Raw genomic sequence first — 21,448 nt, forward strand, 5'->3', positions numbered from 1 at the left:
GCCAGATAAAAATATATTAAGCTCCAGGCAAGCCTTTATGGAAGGTTGGTCTACTGGTATCTCCCCACCTTATGGTAAAGGCAGTAGATTAATAATTTCTCACATTGGCAATGAAAAAGGATTTGTTAAGCATGGTTTGTTGGAATTTCAGTCCAAAAGCACAAAAGACTATCACGAGGAGATGACAGCTGATGTTTTCGAAGAGTATTTTGAGCAGATGATTGAACACATACCACCAAATAAAATTATAGTGTTAGATAATGCACCTTATCATTCACGACTAGTAGAAAGACTTCCAACGACTGCGTGGAAGAAACAGGATATTCTTGACTGGCTGAGGAATAAGTATCTGCCTTACGAAGATGGAATGGTAAAAGCAGAACTTCTAAAAATTCCCCGGCAACACAAATATAAGTTCAAGGAATACGTAGTTGACAAAATGGCGGAAAGGCGAAACATTACAGTCCTTAGACTTCCACCCTACCACTGCGAAATAAATCCAATTGAACTCATTTGGGCACAAATGAAAAGTTATGTGGCTAGAAAAAATACGTTATATAAAATACAAGCTGTACGTGAATTGTTATACGAGTCTTTACAACATATTACAGAACAAAACTGGAAAGATGCAGTAAGGCATGTAATAGAAAAAGAACAAAAAATGTGGGATCTTTATAATATAATTGATGCGACCGTAGAGACACAACCGCTAATTATTAACCCTCAAGATGACTCGGATTCCGAAGTTGATCCTATTTATTTTGAATTTGAATAGTTTTCTAATCGTAATTATATAAGGTAAGTAATAATAGTTGTAATCGTAAGGTATTAAAGGGGAAAGGCGCAAAATGTCGCCTGTCAAAATGTTCAATGTGTTTTAAATGTATCCATTTTTTTTTTTCAAATCCTGAGAAAAGTAAACAGCATTTTTGAAAAATTTAAAGGCAGAATGAAATATTTTTTAGAATAAATAAAAAGTTTCTTTTGCATGCAATATTTTCAATTAAAAATTATACTATATTTTCTCTTTTATTTTCACCCCTGTTACATAACATATTAAAATAAACATTGTAGATGTTTTCAGGGACTTTCTGCCCTGAGTAATAATGTAATCTTTCATTCTGCGTTTAAATTTTTCAAAAATATTTATTAGTTTTCTCCGGATTCGAAAATAATGGATACATTTAAAACACATTGGAAATTTTGCCAGGCGACATTTGGCGCCTTTTTCCTTAATTAAATAAATGTATCTCATACAAATGGCAAGAAACTTTTTATTTTTGAATAAAATAAATAAGTTTTACTAAAAAATACAATTTACATAAGTACAATTTAAAAAATATATTTATTTAGTTCAAATAAATGTTTCAATCATATACTCTACGACACTGGTCGTTCATCTCTAACCATTCAAAATACCCCCGTAATAGGATTATAAGGTATTGTATTCCTTCAGATATAATGTGGGTTAGTCGAAAACGTCTTAAACCGTCAGTTTTAGGTTGGTTTTTACTATTATATCGTATTACCTATCCTCTCTGTATTTCAGTTTTCTAATTAGGGTTAAACTTGTAGTGAGCTATCAACAAATTGTGAACCGACTGTATATTCATAAATGGATTCTTCTTCACGTGCCACACCAGAGTTATCCGAGGTTGGCGATCACCATTGAGAAGATTTTTTGATAATCTGCCACAAGGAATAATTCATTCACGAGTCCATTCACAAATATTTTTTAACCAAGAAACCTGTTTTCTTCCTACACCTCTACGGCCTTTTATTTTGCCTTTAATAATCAATTGTAATATTCTATATCGATTTCCTCTCATCATAAGTCTAAGATAAGACATTTCATGGTGTTTAACAGACTTGAGCAATTTTCTATCTTCGTTGACCCTCCTAGTACTTCTTCTTTAGTTTTTCTTGCTGTCCAAGGTATTTTCAGTATCCGTTTATGAATCCACATTTCCACTGCTTCAATTCTGTTCATACTTGATACTTTTAGTATTAATATGTATTAACTTTGTTAATAAATGTTTAAAAAGTTGTCCAATATGTTCAAGACACAGACGTATACGGTTGATAAGGGAGTACATAACGCCATATAGCATTTCAATTCCAATGCTGACAAAGACATTTTGTATACGAATTTTCATATTATCCAGTGTTATGGGTTCGTCATTGTATACTATGTTCTTGATGTGCCCAAAAAATAGTCCATACTACCGAATCCGATCCAATTGTCGCTGTAGTTATTATTTAGCAGACGCCCAACATTTATTGTACGATACGGTGATGCTTCGTCATGTTGAAACCACATGTTTCCTATAATTTCCAATCCTCTAACAAGCCAGACAACTCGTTTGTTTAAAATCTATGATACTTATTTCCAGTAACCGTTTGGAAAAATAAGGTCCAATAACATATGATCCAATAATACCTCCCTAAATATTCAACGACTGCCTGTTCTGGGACGTAACTCGACATAAGTAAAGGTTTTCAAAGGAGTAGTAATGATAATTATGTCTGTTAACGAACCTATTGCGATGAAATGTCGATTCGTCAGAAAATAAAATATTTTAAAAAAATTTACGTTTCGACTTAACATTTATTCCGCCCACATACAAAAATTCATTCTTCTTTAAAAATCGATAGCTTTTTTGTAGGATGATAGATAAAAATTCATATTTAAAATAAATTTAAAATAGGTATACAAATATGCATCTACAACAGTAATTACTATGAATAAGTAGATACTGTTTATTTTGATAAATATTTTGATAGGTACTTTTAGGCTATGGCTCCACGAGCGACAGATTGTCGCTAGCAGTAGCTGTAAAATTACGGCGGCAGTAAGGCTATGGCTCCACGAGCGACAGATTGTCGCTAGCAGTAGCAGTAAAATTACGGCGGCAGTAAAGCAGTAAAATCATGGCTCCACGAGCGACAGTTTACAGCGCGCATATCGCCGCGTTTTGGTCTTGTAGTGGCTCCATGAACGTTAATATGACGCAGCTACAATCAGTGGTATCTTGTCCGTTTATATAATGTCCGTGTATATAGCAGATAAAATAAATAAATAAAGAAGTAAAATAAATTCACACCGATAATACAATAATAGTGTATGGATAATCTATTATTTCAACAAAAAGTTGCTTTAATATTGGCATTGTGCCGTCGCCGTAGGGTTAAAAAACAATGGAAATGGTAGATTCACTCTGTTCTAGTGCCTAGACAGACAGAGGGAAATTTTTTTCTTTTACACAACAAATTAAAAGAATATCCTGACAAGTTTTTTGAATATTACAGGATGTCAGTGTCTTCTTTTAATTTTTTATTATGTGAAATAGAAGATGTCATACGAAAACAGGATACATCAATGCGTGATAGCCTAAGCCCAGAAGAAAAATTAGCAATTACCTACCTTTAAGTAAGATTTCAAATTACATATTTTATAATTCTATACATGTATCTACCTAAAATAAAAAAAAAAAACAAAATATTTAACTATTTAACTTTCATTAGAATAAAAAGGGGCCGCCACCACTTCTTACCTCTGCGTATTCTGTAATTAGCTACTGAATTATCAAGTAGATCGACGGCTCCCATTCTTCTTCTCATTGCGCCGTCTCCTTTCGAAAGTTGGCGATCCAAATGGCAATTGTAGTTTTGGAAACTGCTGCGCGAAAGATCTCTGCGGATGAGCGGTCGAACCATCTTCTCGGGTCTTTCAGCCACGAGTTCTGGCGTCTTCCTACTGATCTTTTGCCCTGTACTTTTCCTTCCAGTATAACTTGAAGTAATTCATATCTTTCGCCTCTCAGCACATAATAATCGACATATGGGAGCACGGCTCCCATATGTCGATTATATTCATTTATCATATTGGGTTGATGTAATGAATCTTTCTTTTCCAACATCTAACTTGCTTTTTTATGTTACAATAATTTAAAAAATTCTGATACGACATAAAATCTGCTTTGTTGCATTCTTTTATTTATGAATCACGTCAAGCGAAAACGAAACATTAGTACTGAAGGATAATAAAATTTTACTATAAACAGTAATTATTAAAATTTTATTTATATGACATGATTAGACAACCACTTATATAGAAATGAATCACCAGTTCGAAGAAGGAAATTCAAAAAACAGATTTTCGGGAAATCAATAAAAACTGTTTATTCTCTCTATTCAACTTTTTCTTGTTTAATAATGGCATCTATTATAAAGTACAGTTTGATACGGTTAATTGGGATTAAAAAAAAACATCCATTGATTTTTGTTATCTAGAATACCGATAGAGAAAATATTGGATTTATTTCTTTCTTAGAACTTATAATTTTTTGTTATGATTTGAGACACAAAATTGTATGAAAAAACTTTAAAGTAATTTATAAAAACAAAGAAACAACTTAACAAACACAGAGAAATAAACAAACAAGAACAAAAATATCCGATTAAATGGCAATTACCGCTACAAGCGACAAATTACTGCTAGTGGAGTCACAAACCCGCTGCAAATTACTGCTAAAAAATAAGTCCGGATCTATTCGAACGCGTCACGACCTTGATGACGAGTCTCGGTCTCGAAACGAAGCGACAATCTACAGCGCGTGGAGCCACTCAGTATCACTGCTGTTGTTTTCATTTATCAAGCTACATTTTACTGCTACTGCTAGCGACAATCTGTCGCTCGTGGAGCCATAGCCTTAAGGTTTTTTTTTGTTTCAAAGCATTTTTTCTACGTTCTTAGAATGTAGGTACTGATATTAAAAATTTATTTAACTGATCTTTTTTAAAAATACAATTTAACTTGGGATAATAATTTAGGAAAGCAAAGCGATTATAAATTAATTTATTTGCTCAAAATTACTAAGGTAGATTTTAAAATTGGGTATTTATTTATTTATTTATTTATTAACTTATGGATATTTAATTACATTTATTATTATGGTAAATATTATTTTGTAACATGGTGAGTTTTGTGAGTGATGAATTTAAATAGTTTTTACTACCAGACGTTTTTTATAATCTTTGATATTTTTTATTTATATTTATAAAATTGTTATATTTCAGTAGGTATACAAAATGTATTAATAAAAAATCTGCAAAAACATAAAATCTATAGTTCTCTAAATATCTACAGAACGAAACATTAGGCATGAAAAACCTTATACTAAAAGAAAGGTTGTGATGATTTGTAGAAAATTCAATAGTAATATACAGGGTGATCCATTTAAAAAAAGAGAAAATTTTGTATTTGAAAACAGTTATCACTGTGTATATTGTATCACTGGATGTCAAAGATATTAAATTATTTAAAAATAAAACTACAGTAGAAAATCTTTGGCACATCATTTACATTGTTAGTACCTTGGAAACCTATTATACAGCCCTATAAATATTATCAATTTTCTCAATAAAAGTTTAAATATTTTAAAAATTAATAACTTTAGGCCTATAAAACCTAAAAAATGGTTTAATATATAGGATAACTCCATAAAAAAAATACAACTTTGGTTAATTTCGTTTTTCTGACTGATCCTGTATAATAAAAAATAATTTTAAATTAGAGACGTCTTTGATATATATATATATATATATATATATATATATATATATATATATATATATATATATATATATATATATATATCAGTTGTATTTAGGGGCGTGCATGATTTGGACGCTAAATTTAAAATTCGACACTGAAAAATAAATTTACCTGTTTCTGCATACATGATTTGGACGCTGGGTGTAATTGAAATGTAAATGAAAAGTCAGGTAATAAAATTCTAGAGATTAAGCTTTTTTTTTTTTTTTTTTTTTTTATTTACAAAATTGCTTCAACCACTAGGGGTTATTAGCATGGTACAATAAATTACATAAATGTTAATAATGTTACACTATATTTTGTGAACTAGTCTTGCATTTTGTAAAAAGTTTATAGTTTTGTCATTATTGAAGCCGTTTAAGCACTCTTTGGATGAAGTGGGTAATCCAGCTTGAAGTCGTTCTAGGGTGTACAAAGGGCAGTCCACTAGCACATGGTCCACTGTAGTTACACAATCACAACTGTAGCACATGGGAATTTGTTCTTTACTTAGAAGGTAATCGTGTGTTAACTTCGTATGGCCTATACGTAATCTAGAGATGCATACTTGGTCTCGTCGCTTTAATGGGAGTTTGTATACAGCTACCTCATGCTTAATGTTTTTCATGGATGTCTCAGAATTGTTCCAGTGTAGTTGCCATTCCTCGCTTATTTTGTTTCTAAAATATTGCTTCAGGTCGCTATAAACGCATTTAGTGAATAATGTTGATTGTGGATTTTCTGCTGCTTCCCTGGCCAACTGATCAGCTTTTTCGTTTCCAGTTATACCACAGTGTGACGGAACCCAAAGGAATTTAACAAATCGGTCGTTTTCTTGACATCTCATTAGTTCTGACTTTATAAGCAATAGAATGGAATGGTTTGTGTATAACTGTTTCATAGAGCTGAGAGCACTTAAAGAGTCAGTTATTATCAAAGAGTTTTGTATATTTTTATTATTTACAAATGTTATTGCTTGCAAAATAGCAAGAAGTTCTGCGGAAAATATGGTTGATCGTAGGGAAAGTGAGAAGGAGTAGTCTTGGTGTAAAGTTGTAAAAGAAGCCCCTACCCCATTGTCGGATTTAGACGCGTCTGTAAAAATGAGGGAGTTATGAGAGCAGTTTAATTTCTCTGCTACTTTCTTTTTAAATATACTACGTGGTGTGTCATATTTGTTATTGATAGTAAGACTTGTATCACAAATAGGCAGCTGTATTCTCCAAGGAGGTTGATGATTAAGGTTAGTTACATTGTATGTCTCAGGAAAATGTATGTTTAAACTATTTTGTAATTTTTGGATCCGAATATAAAACGGGGGACTTAATCTTTGTGAGGTGTTAAATGTCGATGTGAATCTGTCAGCAAACGTGTTTTTAAATGTCGGTATATGTGGATTGGCTGACAATTTAGCAGCATACACAAGGCTGAGGTAGTTTCTTCTTAGTTGAAGGGAAGGTTCACCTGATTCACAATATAAACTTTCAATTGGGCTAGTATGATGAGCTCCCAGTGCTATTCTTATTCCTGTGTTGTGTATTGGGTCTAGTAATTTAAGTATTGATGCTTTGGCTGAATTATAAGCAACTGCGCCATAATCTAGTTTAGAACGAATTAGAGTTCTGTAGACAGTTATGAGTGTTTGGAAATCAGCTCCCCATTGCTTGTGAGATATGCTTTTCAATAAATTTAGACCATTTTGAGTTGTTTGTCGAAGATGAAAAATATGATCTTTCCAGATTAACCTCTGATCTAGTTTCATTCCTAGGAAGGTAGTTGATTCAACATAATTAATAGGTAACGAGTATAAGGTGAGATTAGGTGGTAGTATAATGTTTTTTGGGCTCTTGCTAAAGAAAATTGCTTTTGTTTTGTTTGGAGATATCTGTAGACCACATCTCTCTGACCAATTTTCTAGTTGATTGATAGCGGTTTGTATATATCTGGTAAGTGTTAGAACATTTTTCCCTCGAGAAAATATGACGAGATCATCAGCATATAAGCGTGCTTTTACTAATGAACTAAAGGATTTAGAGATATCATTAATCGCAATAAGGAACAATACTACGCTTAGTGTAGATCCTTGTGGGATACCATTAATTTGCGTTGTTGGCTCTGAACAAACATTATCTACACGAACTTTAAACTCACGAAATATTAGAAAATTTTTTATAAACTTAAGGATGTTACCTTTGATTGACCATCTGGATAAGTTTTGTAATATATCGGCTCTCCAAATTGTATCATACGCATGGGTTATGTCAAAGAAAAGTGCTAAACACTCTTGATTGCATCCAAATGCTTCGTGAATTTCGGATTCTATATCAACTAGATTATCTAAAGTAGACCTTGATTTCCTGAAACCACTTTGAATAGGGGTAAGAAGTTGTTTGTCTTCTAGATACCACAGTAGTCTATTGCTTACTATTTTTTCCAGAATTTTACATATCGAACATGTTAGCGAGATCGGTCGATAAGACTCCGGGTCTGATTTTCTTCTTCCCTGCTTAAGGACTGGAATAATAATTGACTGGTGCCAACTATCAGGAAACACATTTTTTGTCCAGATAAAATTGTAAATTTTTAGAAGGTATTGTTTACCTTCTTCGGGTAATGATTTTAAAAAGGCAACTGGAATATTATCAGGTCCAGGACTGGTATCTTTTGTACAGTTTAATGAATATAGTAACTCGTCCATTGAGAGTTCGTCGTTAAGAGGAGAATTAGTATGATCTTCTAAATCTATATAAGTGTTCTCTAAATTTTGTTTGTGTATTATGGAATTTGTAGAGATAATGTCATTGCTGGAGTGTCTTTGATACGTATCAGCAAGTATAGCAGTTATTTGTTCTTTCGTCGAGCAAGTAAGATTGTTATGTTCTAGATAATGGATTGTATTGAAGGATTTTTTTCCATTCATTTTATTAATCATTTGCCAAACTTCGGAAATAGGAGTAGATGAATTTAAGGACGAGACATACGTTTTCCATGCTTCTTTTCTGCTTTTCTTCAATATATATCTACAGTAGGCTCGCTTTTGCTTAAATTCGAGTTGGTTTTGGAGTATGGGGAATTTTTTAAATTTGTAAAAAGTTCTTTTTGACACTCTGATTGCCATCTTACATTCCTGGTTCCACCAAGGGACTGGAGGATGTTTTTTTGGAAAATTTATAAAACCTACGGACAATTCTGCAGCTGTTGTTATAAGCTGAATAAAATTGGAAACTATAGAATTAATATTTGCACGGTCATCACTAGGAGGACTTAGCTCTGATATGGATCGAGATATTAAAGAAGAATATAAAGACCAGTCGGCATTCTTTAGATGCCATTTATTAGACGGAGCGGAAGAGGGAGCTGTATTGTTATTCGTTATTAATATTGGGAAGTGGTCACTTCCATGTAGATGAGATGTGACTTGCCAAGACAGTCCAGGTTGTAAAACTGGGTCACATAAAGTTAAATCAATTGCTGAACCACCACCTGTAGAGACATTAAATCTTGTAAAACTACCATCATTAAGTAAGTTGAGATTAAGTTTAGTTATAATTTGTTCGATTTTACGCCCTAAACTATCGGATTTATTTGATCCCCATAGAACATGATGTGAATTGAAGTCACCTAAAATAATTCGTGGTTGAGGAATTTGATTAAAAAGGTCTAATAGTTCGCGAGCTGAAGGATCAGTACCAGGAGGAATGTATATATTGCAGATGTTTATTTTTTGAGGTCCTTTCAAAGTTATTGCTGTAGCCTCTAATTGTGTATTTAAATCAATTATTTCTGAATCATATTGGTTATGTACATAAATAGCTGTCCCTCCACTAGCCTGGTTTGCATTAAGTCTATTTTTAATATATGGTGTGTAGTTTTTTAGTTTATAAAATTTCTGCTGTTTAAAGTGTGTCTCTTGTAGACATATGATGGACGGTATGAATTTGGACATTAGTAATTTAAATTCTTCCAGACGGGTGTAAAACCCGTTCAGATTCCACTGAATTATGGACTTGAATTTTTAATTAATAGGTGTATCACTGCAATCTGTAGAGGAATAGTCATCCTGTAGTTTACAAAGTTTCTTCCTTAGTCTTGTACATCGTGTTTTCAAGTATCTTTGTGATAGCACTGGGTGAAGTTTTTTTTAGGAGATCTAATAATCCTTCGATATCTTCCGTGTATGTTTTAGCAATACTAAGCGGATCTGCAGCTCCATGGGTATTTTCAAGTAAATCGATTATCTCTTCTTGGCTTAAACAGCTACTGTTTGACTTATTTTGGAAAAAATCAACTGTACAGTTAATAAGATCTTCAGCTAAGTTATGGTGGGTTTGGACGTCTGTTTTTGTTCTTTTGTGTTTTTTATTGGGTTCTTTAAAAGGATTTCCACCCTCCGGTTCAGGAGAATTTGTTATATCAGAAGCATTTCTTTTAGGTGTTTGAGCTTCTGTTTGAGTTTCATTTATAGTTTTATTTATTTTACCAGGTTCAGAAGCATTACTTTTAGGTGTTTGTACTTTTGTTTGAGTTTCTATTTTAGTTTCATTTATTTTACCCGGTACCGTTTCCATTGTTTTGGAGTTATCGAAAGAGGTAGAGTTTTTTGGTGTAGGTGAAGTGATGGTTTCAGTAGGTTGTGGATTACAGATTTGTTTGGTAAGTACGGGAGAATGTACTGTAGTTTGAGCTGTATTTTGTTGTGAACTAACAGTCTGGTCACATTGTGATTGAGAAATGTGTGTTGTATTGTCATCGGTGGATTGATTATTATGATTTGGGCATCGAGATGCTAAATGATCCGTTTGTTTACAAATAAAACACGTTTGTTTTTCTAGTGAGAGAAATATTCGATAGTTCGATTGATCATGGTTAATTAGTATTGAATCGGGGATATTTTCAAGATTTTTAGGGGCTATATAAGTAAAACGTCGAAAACTAATGATATGTCTAAAACTAGGATTTGATGTTCCGATCCGTAAAAAATCTATTGGTGTTATTTGATAGATTCCTATCTTTTTGAGTTCATTTTCTATTACGTTATGTGGTATAGAAGGAGATACATTAGAAATAATTAGTTTTTCGTTTGGAGTAATTAGTTTTCTAGCTTGGATACGATGTTGGTTTACTATTATTATCCCATTGTCTGTTTCCAAAAATTTTTGAACAATATTTTCTGAAGTGAAGTAGATGCATATACGATCATTAACAATTCTGGATATTGCAAGTATATTTTTGGGGTCAACTAAGTTGGCTACAGCATTCAGGTAATCCTCGATTTTTGAATTTGGAACTGTATTTACTACAATTGCTTGTTTTTTGGAAGGAAATATGTTGGTAGGTTCATTTAAAACTGTTGAATATAACTTTTGTGCAGTAGTATCATTTTTGGGGATTTCTTGTTGTGAAAAAACATTTGATGATGAAGCTTGGTTCATGTTGATCTACGGAACCCGAGTACGGTCCTCGCACCAATACGAAATCATTGATAATAACTCGATGTAATTAAATAAATTAAATTACTTACAGTTAATGACCAAAAATATCAACAACAAATAATTATTGTCAATAATTTACACTTTACTACACTTTTAGCTTTCAATGTTTTTAAACAAAACCACAAAAACTAGGTGCGATTAAGGTAATTAGGTGTTGCTTCGTTGAACGCTCGAAGTCGAATCAGAGATTAAGCTTGATAAGGTTTATTTGTCACTTTGAAATAAATACGACATACATTTTACGAAATGGAATCGATCGATACAGTTAGTTTGATACTCATGTATCCTATTTCTAACGAACATAATTTTTTTTTTTCTACTCTTTGGATCTTTAAGTCTATTACTTTCACTATTACAGACACTACTAATTTTAATGTAAGTTTCAGTTTGAAAATTTTTTAAAACATCAATAAAATGGAAAATATTTGAATGAGCATGTTAAAAATTATCATTAAAACGCGAGTGGAACGATTCACAAGCATTAGTTGTTAATTGTAAACTCTCACTCATCGCAGCCGACATCTCCGACGGAAATGTTGCGTGGTCGCCAATGTAGTTGTCCAATAAGTAGTCGGAAAACTTTTCAATTTTTGAATCCTTTGGTTGAATAGCCATAAAATCATACATGAAAGATTCTTCGACTTCTGAGGGAGGTAAAAATGGCAGCCCAAAAATATATTTCAGCCATTTAGATATTTCACTGTCTGCCAATTTATATTCCCTAATTAAGCCACAACCACCGATATTACGATACCAAGCTTGCATAAGATGAAAACGGCACCCTTTAATGTGCACATTTGGAAATTCAAAACGCGCAGCATTGTGGATAGCAATTTCAAAATCGGAGAAAATGATTTTTGGATTGAATTTTAGACCAATTACTTCACATTTGCGTTTCAAAACATTAAATAGTTTTATATAGGTTTGTTCCGATTTGTCGGGAAGTAAACAATAACACAATAGTATATAATGTCCATTGATAAATACATGTATGGTAAAAAATTGCTTGAAATATTGAGCACAGTAACTAAATGTACCGTCCATATAAATCGTTTCACTGCCGTACAGAAACCGCATGTTAGTGTTACACGAGAAGATGATAATGTTAGAACTTAGTTCAACCGCAAATATAAAATTCTCGTCTTTAAGTGTTTTGATATTCATAATATTTACCGCAGAAATAGTTTCTTCTTTACTTTTGGGCAGTTTCGGTTGAGCCATTCGCCGTTCACTGTATATTTGATGTCATATTAAATTAACGTCTTTAACAGACATGTGGCTCAAGCAATCTACATTTTCTTTCAACGCACTATGTATGATTTTGGACGGCCTTTCGGTCAAATTTCGGTCACAATCTGTCTATTAAGCGTCTTGATATCACACTCGTGATTATGTTCTAGATTACTTCGGATCACTAACTTTTCTGGCCCTTTCGTGAATATCTTCGATTTACACGACCGTTTTACGCACCTCCAATACGTTTCTCCCGATTTTAGTACTTTATCTTGAGAAAAAGTAAAACTGTTCACTTTGAGCAAAATTTTACCACGATTACTTACTAACGTTGAAATTTCCATGTTCACTTTTCACTATTCTCTGACAAACTAATAACTAGTAACTAAGTAAATTTCAATGACCATCATTAAACCCGAATTATATCTAATATCTGGTACCTGCGATAATCCTTCCGGCAGCGTCCAAAACAAGGGTACTTTTAAGACCCTCAGGTACTTCAGCGTCGAAAACATGCCCGCCCGTATTTAAAACACTTTTTATGTACTCCATAGTTTAGCCAGAGGTTTGGTGCGCCCTGTATAATGTAAAATAATATAATATAATACCTGTAAACATTTTGGACAACAGTACACTTCTTTGTTCCTAAAGTTTTCAATAATCTCATCTGATAATTCGTTTACATGGGCGCTGTATTGCCTCCATGCAATAACTTTTTTCTCTGTCCCTTTCACAAACTTTTCCCATTCTGACTTTAATAGAACCTTCCTTTTCCCATTAGCATCTTTCACGTCACCTCTAACAATGCTGGCATAACTTCTAACATTTCCAATTATTTCATGCATCCATTTAGTCCATGTATGAGCGTTGTGTATAACTTCTAATAACCATACAGCCCAAATCTTTAGCGAGAGACAACAAATAGCATCTAGGCAATGTTCTCTAATAACGGTGGGTTTATGTCCATAGATATATTCACCCTATAAGTAAATAATATGTAAAATAAATATTTGTTTATAAAACTAGTTATTTATTCAATTAATTAGTATGTTCTTTGAAATCCACACACCTATAAAAGAATGTAAAGATGCAACAGTTACTCTAATCCTGCAATTCATACCATTAAAGACAAATATTTTTACATAAACAAAGTTTGTAACACATTTCTCATTCCAGAGAATATTAAAACTAAAATGAAAACACACGCGAAACAATTTGTTCGCTAAACATAAAGCTACGTAATATGGATTGATTAATCATTTTCATTATTTGCAGTAAAACGGTTATTATTTACTCACATTCAACTAAAGTTTATTTGATTTTAAGTCTATTTTTTTATTACTTCGGTTTACAAAACACTATTTAGGCTATCTACTCAGTTGAAATTTTTGGCTGCACTAATTCTGATGCTTTCAAATGGCTCTTTAACCTTCTTTATACGTTGAATTATATGGTTCGTTATATTATGTATTCAGAAAATTTGCAGTCTACATGTAAACAAACGTTACACTATTTTTTTACCAATGTACATAATCTTCTACTGGCACGATATATCAACAATGCACTTCCATTATCAGGACAAACAATGTAGCAGGGTACGACTGTACACTGCATTTTATTTACATTGGTGGTGTATTGACACAAAATACATCCATCATTGGCGCTACAGCCCTTCGTGAGCCCTGGCCTACCTCAAAACATTCTTCCATCCTTCCCTGTTGAGTGTCTGTCTTCTCCATCCCCTTATTCCAATCTTCCCGTCTTGCACATTGACCTGATACCTAAGTTTAGATCGCCCCCTTCTTCTTCCTCCTATTGGCATATTTAGCATGGTTATTTTAGAATAATCACTTTCATACATTCACATAACATGGTCCACCCATCTTAGGCGGTTTATTACGATGGTTTTTCCGATATCTGAATCACCAAAAAGTCCATAGAGTTCTAAATTATATCGCCTTCCACAGCCCCTGTTCGTTAACTCCATCATATATGGTCCTTAACACTGTTCTTTCAAACATTCGTAGTATCTCTTCATCTCGGGTCGTCATTGCTTATGTTTCCAATCCGAGATGAAAATACTGAACACATTTTGATGGTACTAAGAACTTCATTGACGTTTCAATTTCCACTTCGGAAATCATTCATAAACAAATTTTGTTTTGTGTTACTTGGTGAAAAATTCTTTTAATAATTTAATTTTATCTGACTCATTCATATTGACAATCCAGGCATATATTATACATTTTAAATATTGCTGAGTCACTTTCCTGGGACGATAGTTCATTCGATTATACGAAATCAATTTTAACTTGAGAATATCCGTCAGAAAAATCATAGAATGTGATTCGTCTTCAAAAGACAACCACATGCAATGATGAAAGTAAAGTTGTTGCTTTAGTGATTCTATAGTAAATCATGAGAAAAAAACTAGGAAAAAAACCTCATAACAGTATCCTGACGGAAAGTATTTGGTCTTACATTTAGTTTACTCTTAATAAATACCAAACTCTGATTTTATATGTTTGTTATTTAAAAACCTACGTGATGTATCCTCGATATGTTACTGACTTACTAATAGTGGTATTTTACTTTTATTGACGTCCCCTTTTAATGTGGGTAACCAGATCTTAGTGCATTCTGCCGAGGAATTTGGGACGCAATTAATCTCATTTAGTATAATTAGAGCCGCTTCTCGATTTTTTTTATCATCTGTTTCTTTTAGGACTAGATTTAAATCGTTCCATTGAATCGTATGTTCATTTTGCCATGCATGTTAACATATTTCAGATCTATCATATTCTTTATTTTTAATATAAGATTGATGTTCACTTATTCTAACATTTAATGGTCTTGATGTTTCACCTAAATAAAAATGAGCACATTCACGAGGTATTTTATAAATACAATTCTTTGTTTTTTTAGTCACTGCCAGGCTTGGTTTTAAATAAAAGGGATCTCAATATGTTTGTTGTTTTCAATGTTATTAAAATATTCAATTTATTTTCTATAGTTTTAAGTTTTTCTGATAATCCTTTTATGTATGGTATTGTTATTTTCTTCGTATTATTCCTTGTGTATGTTGTAGGAGCTTGCTTTAAGTTGTTCTGTTCCATTCGGTCGATTGTTGAAAATTCCTTACTTATAAACGATAAAAGATTATGATTTTTTAATAAAATTGATGTTAACAAATGTTTCTAAGAACGAATTTTTGCTATAACAAGTAATTTTGGCTCTATCGTATAAGAATTTAGTAGGTAATTCTCATATTAATATTGATGTTATGATTTGATTGATAATTTAGATATCTGTTGGTGTGTGTTGGTTTTCTATACACCTGAGTCTCATATCTTAATATCGTTCTTAGAAATTAAAATATCCAGGAAAGGTAATGTGTTAATGTAGTAATGTAGAACACATCATCTATACATCTCCACCATACTGTGAGTTTTAAAATTTGTTTAGAAATAATATTTGTTTCAAAATCTTTCACAAATATATCGGCTAATAATAGAGTTAAACTAGAGCCCATTGCTAGAACAAAATTTTGTTTATAGCATTCATTATTAAATATGGTTACTTATCCTTTTAATATGGTTACCCATTATAAAAGGGGAAGTAAATAAAAGAAAAATACCGCTATTAGTAAGTCCATAACATATCGAGGATGCATAATTTATATTTTTAAATAACATACATGTAAAATCAGAGTTTGGTATTTATTGAGAGTAAACTAAATGTATATAAGACCAAATACTTACCATGTCGGGATAATATTATGGTGTGTTTTTTCTGGTTTTTATCTCATCATTTACTATGGAATCACCAACGGAAGAATTTTAGTGTCATCGTTGCATGTGGTTGTCTTTTTAAAGACGAATCTACATGCTATGATTTTTCTGACGAATATTTTCAAGTTAAAACTGATTTCATATAATCAAATGAACTCTCTTACAATAAAGTCGTACCAGGAATGCAACTCAGCATTATTGGCAATATCATTTTAAAGCCATCTACTTTAAAATGTATAATATATGTCTGAATTGTCAATATGAGTGAGTCAGATAAAATTAAATTTAGAAGAATTTTTCACAGAGTAATAAAAAACAAAATTTGTGTTGCTCTCTACCTGAGTCTTGCAACAAGAGTAATGCCCACATATTCTGCAGTATTACCATGTGGAACCTGGACCTTGATTATGCTGACTGGAATATATTGTCTTCTTTTATTATTGAAATCAATATAAATCTATTTAGTTTCGTTCAGCTTGATTCTGCATCCTTTGGTTCAACTGTTAATCTGGTAACAGAAATTCTGCAGGTTATGTCGTGCTTATGATTTTTTCGTCTTCTTCCTCTTTATAAGCAATTCTGTTTCTGCTACTGGATTTCTCTATGGAAGGTTGTCGTTCCATCTTTTGCGCGGTCTTTTTCTACCTATCGGTATTTTATCTCTTGCTATTTTGACCACGTGGGTCTCCCCCATTCTGCTTATGTGGTTATTCCATTCTTTTTTTCTGTTTAGTGTTTATTTGTTAAATACATTGTACATTGTGCATTACATTTTCTTCTAATGTCTTCACTCCTCTTTCGTTCTCTCAGCATATTTCCTGTAATTCTTCCCGGTACTCTAATCTCTGCCTTTTTCAATAGACCTTGTATTGTGGCTTTGTCGAGACTTGGTTCTGATGTATATATCAGTATTGGTCTTACATTGGCTTTATAAATTCTTGACTTCATGTCAGTATTAATATGTCGATGTTATTAAGTCTCCTTAAACTTAAGCCAGTTTATTTGCTCTTTGTACTTGACCTCTCACTTATTTGTTTACGTCTCAATAGCTGGATAGTGTAATTCCAAGGTATTTTATTTCTATTATTTGTTAATACTGATCCTGTGGATTTCTATTTTACATCGGATTGGTTCTTTGATGATTACTATTGTTTTAGTTTTCTGAGTTAAGATTGTCATATTAAATTCTTTTGCTCTTATTTTAAATCTGTGGACCAGTCTTTGCAGACTATCTTCATCTTGGGCTATCAATATTGCGTCGTCAGCGTAGCAGAGTATTTTTACTTCTTTTTCTCATTCTGTATCCACTTCCTTTATTGACACTTTTGATGATTTCTTATACGCTTACATTGAAGGGCAAAGGGCTCAATGGATCCACCTATCTTATTCTGCTGCCTATGTCTATAGGTTCTGTAAGTTGTCCATCTATTCTGACTTTCCATCTATTTTGTTGTCTTGGCACATGTTTTCAATATTTTTTATGATATCTAGGAGAACTTCTCTATTATACATAAGATGTATTACATCTTTGAGTCTGAATCTGTCAGATGCTTTCTTTAAGTCAATCAGACACAGAAGTACTGGTCTATTACACTCTAGTGATTTCTCAGTAATTTTCTTTATGACGAATATTATATTTGTACACCATCTTCCAGTACGAAAACTCTATTGTTTATATGATAAACTTATCCTCTGATTCATAAGTTCTTGTAAAATTTTAGTTGTCAGTTATAGGGTAGTATTTAACAAGTTTATACTTCTGTAGTTTTTTGGCTGTTTTTCTTTATAGTGGAATTAATTCACTAGTTCTTCATTCTTCCGGTATTTTATTGTGTTTTTTAATGTTATTAATAGTGTATGATTTCAACTGACATAACTTTCATTTCATCATCGAATATGGCAATGGTAACTTGTTTTAGTTTAGGGGTATCACTGGCATATAAAATTTACAGAACTGTTTCAAGGACACTTCCTTGTGGACTTGATTCTAATGCATCTGCTTGGTATGTAGATAGTAGATAGTATCATTCTGTTAGGTTTATACAACTTATCTTGAATCTTTAGGCAAATTATTTTAAGGAAATAGTTGGTGTAAGATTTGGAGCTGCTTGTTGGATGTTATTGGTCTTTGTGTCTATAGCTTCATCAATTTTTTCAGGATTTTTCAATAAGCCAGAGAGGTCAGTAGTACTTTCTAGTTGTAATCGGAAGCTTGCTTAATTTGTTCATTTTGTAGCATTTGCAAATTGTTTGGTATATATTGAAATCCCCTCGTATATATTTAAAACATCGAAGAATATTTTAAGTATATGTCAGTTCCTATCGTACAAGTTAAAATACCCAAAAGTGTTTTCAATCCTTTTATTTGCGTCGTTGTAGTTAATGTAAACCATTTTAAAGTTTGTTTATATTTCACAGATGCGTTTTTCCTCGGCATTTCTTTTAATCAAAGCCGCCTTGGGATTTTTGTGCGTCAAAAAAATAGCAATTTAACCGTATATGTTTTGTTTATATTAAGTTGGGAACTAAATGATTTTTAAGAATCACATCACTCTCGCTGAGGCGTGGTCAAGAGCGGTAGGCTTCAGCGTTTAGTCCGAATTTTCCTTCTAATTCGTAATGGCTTTTCCTTATTGTTTTTCTTGTTATCGGAGATAATGAAGTTTAGTAGTATTGTAGCAGTTAATAGATACAGTTATAAGAATTAGCTCATTCTCGTTGAGGTCGCTGCCAGAGGCAGACTTGATTTCAGTGTGAGTCCAAATTTTTCATCAAATTTGTAATGTCTTTTTGTTCTTCGTCTTACGTTATGGAAAATAAATTTACTGGCAGTTAATTGTTTATGTAATAGTTACAGCTAAAGTGAGGATTTAAAATATACCTACATTGTTCCAATCTTTTTAAGAAGCAGAGCTACAAAGTTTGTGTTCCAGTGCCTAATTTTCAATCTCAATTTTGTCTTGTCCTATCACTGTGGAGATGAATTTGTTCGAGTGGTACAAGGTTTGAGTTCCAGTGAAGTCTAGTTTCTACCCTTAGAATTTTTTGTGTAAAACCCCAGTTGAATTCAGGTAACTTTTTTGTGTTAAAATTTAAAGTAAAGATAGACATTTTTTTAATAATAATAATTTGCTTTCATAACAAAAAAAATTTGTAATAATTAATATTGTACTATCTAATCATATTTGACATTAGTTTGCTTTGTTTTTTTTTTTGAAGGTAACACCATGCAGTAACAATTTTTTGTAAGTTTTGTAGCATCTCTCACTTATGTAAGTAACATATGGACATATGTAAGTTTTTGTATTGTCTATTTTTGTAACTGTTTGTGGTGAGACAACAATAAATGTTTAGTTTTTTTCTAAACCATTTTGTTTATTTCTCTTAACTAACTCTCTAACCCCTTTTTTGAGAGTAGATAGATAGGGTTCCTTCTGGAGCGGAAGTGACGTCACACGTCGATCGTCAAGCGTACGTATCCTCATGGGTCAAGGCCACGCCCCCCTCGTGACGTAGGAACGTGCCTAGGGTCTCGAGGCCACGCCCCTCGACCAATGGTGACGTAGGAACGTACCTCGTGTCTCTAGACCACGCCCCTCGGCCAATGGTGGCGTAGGAACGTCCCCCCATGTCTTGCTGACCAATGGTGGACGTCCTCGTGACGTCGGAACGTGTCGTCGACCAATGGCAGCATAGCAGCGTCAGTGGTGGGAATAGCAACACCCCCAGCGACCAATGACAGCTCAGAATTTGAATAAACATCATAGAAATGGCGGTATAGCGATGAGGGACCAATGGTGACATAGTAACGCCCTCCTCGTGACGTCGGAACGTGTCGTCGACCAATGACAGCATAGCAGCGTCAGTAGTGGGAATATCAGGCCAATGGTGGCATAGTAACGCCCTCCTCGTGACGTCGGAACGTGTCGTCGACCAATGACAGCATAGCAGCGTCAGTGGTGGGAATAGCAGGCCAATGGTGGCATAGTAACGCCCTCCTCGTGACGTCGGAACGTGTCGTCGACCAATGACAGCATAGCAGCGTCAGTGGTGGGAATAGCAGGCCAATGGTGGCATAGGAACGTCCCCCAATGTCTTGCTGACCAATGGAGGACGTCCTTGTGACGTCGGAACGTGTCGTCAACCAATGACAGCATAGCAGCGTCAGTGGTGGGAATAGCAGGCCAATGGTGGCATAGGAACGTCCCCCAATGTCTTGCTGACCAATGGTGGACGTCCTCGTGACGTCGGAACGTGTCGTTGACCAATGGCAGCATAGCAGCGTCAGTGGTGGGAATAGCAACACCCCCAGCGACCAATGACAGCTTAGAATTTGAATAAACAACATAGAAATGGCGGTATAGCGATGAGGGACCAATGGTGACATAGTAACACCCTCCTCGTGACGTTAGAACGTTTTCCTCGACCAATGATGCCACAGAAACGTGTCCTCGACCAATGGCGGACATCCTCGTGACGTTGGAGGCCAATGGTGTGCATCAACGGCCAATGAGAAAGACGTGCATCGACGAATGGTGGAGTCGTACCACAATATTAACGAAAAGACGCCCCCAGTCCCCCCTATTCCCCGAAAAGACGCCCCCAGTCCCCCCATTCCTCCCGAAAAGACGCCCCCCCAATAATAACGAAGCTACACGTCCAACGTAACCAATGAGAACGATGTTCAATCGCTGGTCGGTAACTGCGTTCTATGAATTGACAAAGAGAAGAAGACGAATGACAGACAAAGAGAGCAATTTTTGCTCGTATTTTTTTGTAATTAAAACCTAAAAATAGATCTTGCTACTGAGAATAATGACATCATCGGATACGCCGGCTATTAAAAATGTCTCACGCGATCACGATATATAGCCGGAAACACGTGCACATTCCAATTCCATTATTTAATGTGAGATAAAATATATTCGCATGGAGGCAGGAAGCAGGTGCACAATCCGGTCTAGTTAATAATTAAGCCCGGCATGTGATGCATAAATGAATAGTCTTACGAAATATTGCGCAACATAGTTTTAGCGTGGGAGAGGTAAGAAGATATAATTAAACGTGTTCATGTTCACAGCGTTATTTCGTAAAACGTAGTCATTACAACATGAACAGTGTGGAAGTAAGAGCCAAAAGTGAAATGATGCTGCTTAATACTTTGTATAATTTTGAGCATTTAAAAGTATTAGTTGGATTAAGTTCAGCTCGATCATTTGGGCCGGGTGTTAAATTAAGCAGCGAGAATAATGAGATATCGTTCGGTATATGTGATTGGATCCAATTCATCGATGAACTTAATCGTAAATATAATCAGTTTTTCCTGATGCCTCTGC

At 33.8% G+C, this 21,448-nt stretch overlaps 2 protein-coding genes across 2 annotated transcripts in view; one reads left to right on the forward strand and one right to left on the reverse strand.

The window, feature by feature from the left end:
• Positions 1–21,448, forward strand: part of LOC140442209 (uncharacterized) — a 142,029-nt gene that overhangs the window by 26,562 nt on the left and 94,019 nt on the right. The gene's annotated exons all lie outside the window — the stretch shown is intronic.
• The window catches only part of LOC140440637 (uncharacterized), a 119,086-nt gene that overhangs the window by 25,861 nt on the left and 71,777 nt on the right, over positions 1–21,448 (reverse strand). The window contains exon 10 of the mRNA XM_072531008.1: positions 12,930–13,301. Within this exon, the coding sequence (XP_072387109.1) occupies positions 12,930–13,301 (372 nt within the window). The remainder of the gene's footprint in view (positions 1–12,929; positions 13,302–21,448) is intronic.

Source organism: Diabrotica undecimpunctata, chromosome 5 (genome assembly GCF_040954645.1).
Source record: "Diabrotica undecimpunctata isolate CICGRU chromosome 5, icDiaUnde3, whole genome shotgun sequence".
Classification (NCBI taxonomy): Eukaryota; Metazoa; Arthropoda; class Insecta; order Coleoptera; family Chrysomelidae; genus Diabrotica; species Diabrotica undecimpunctata.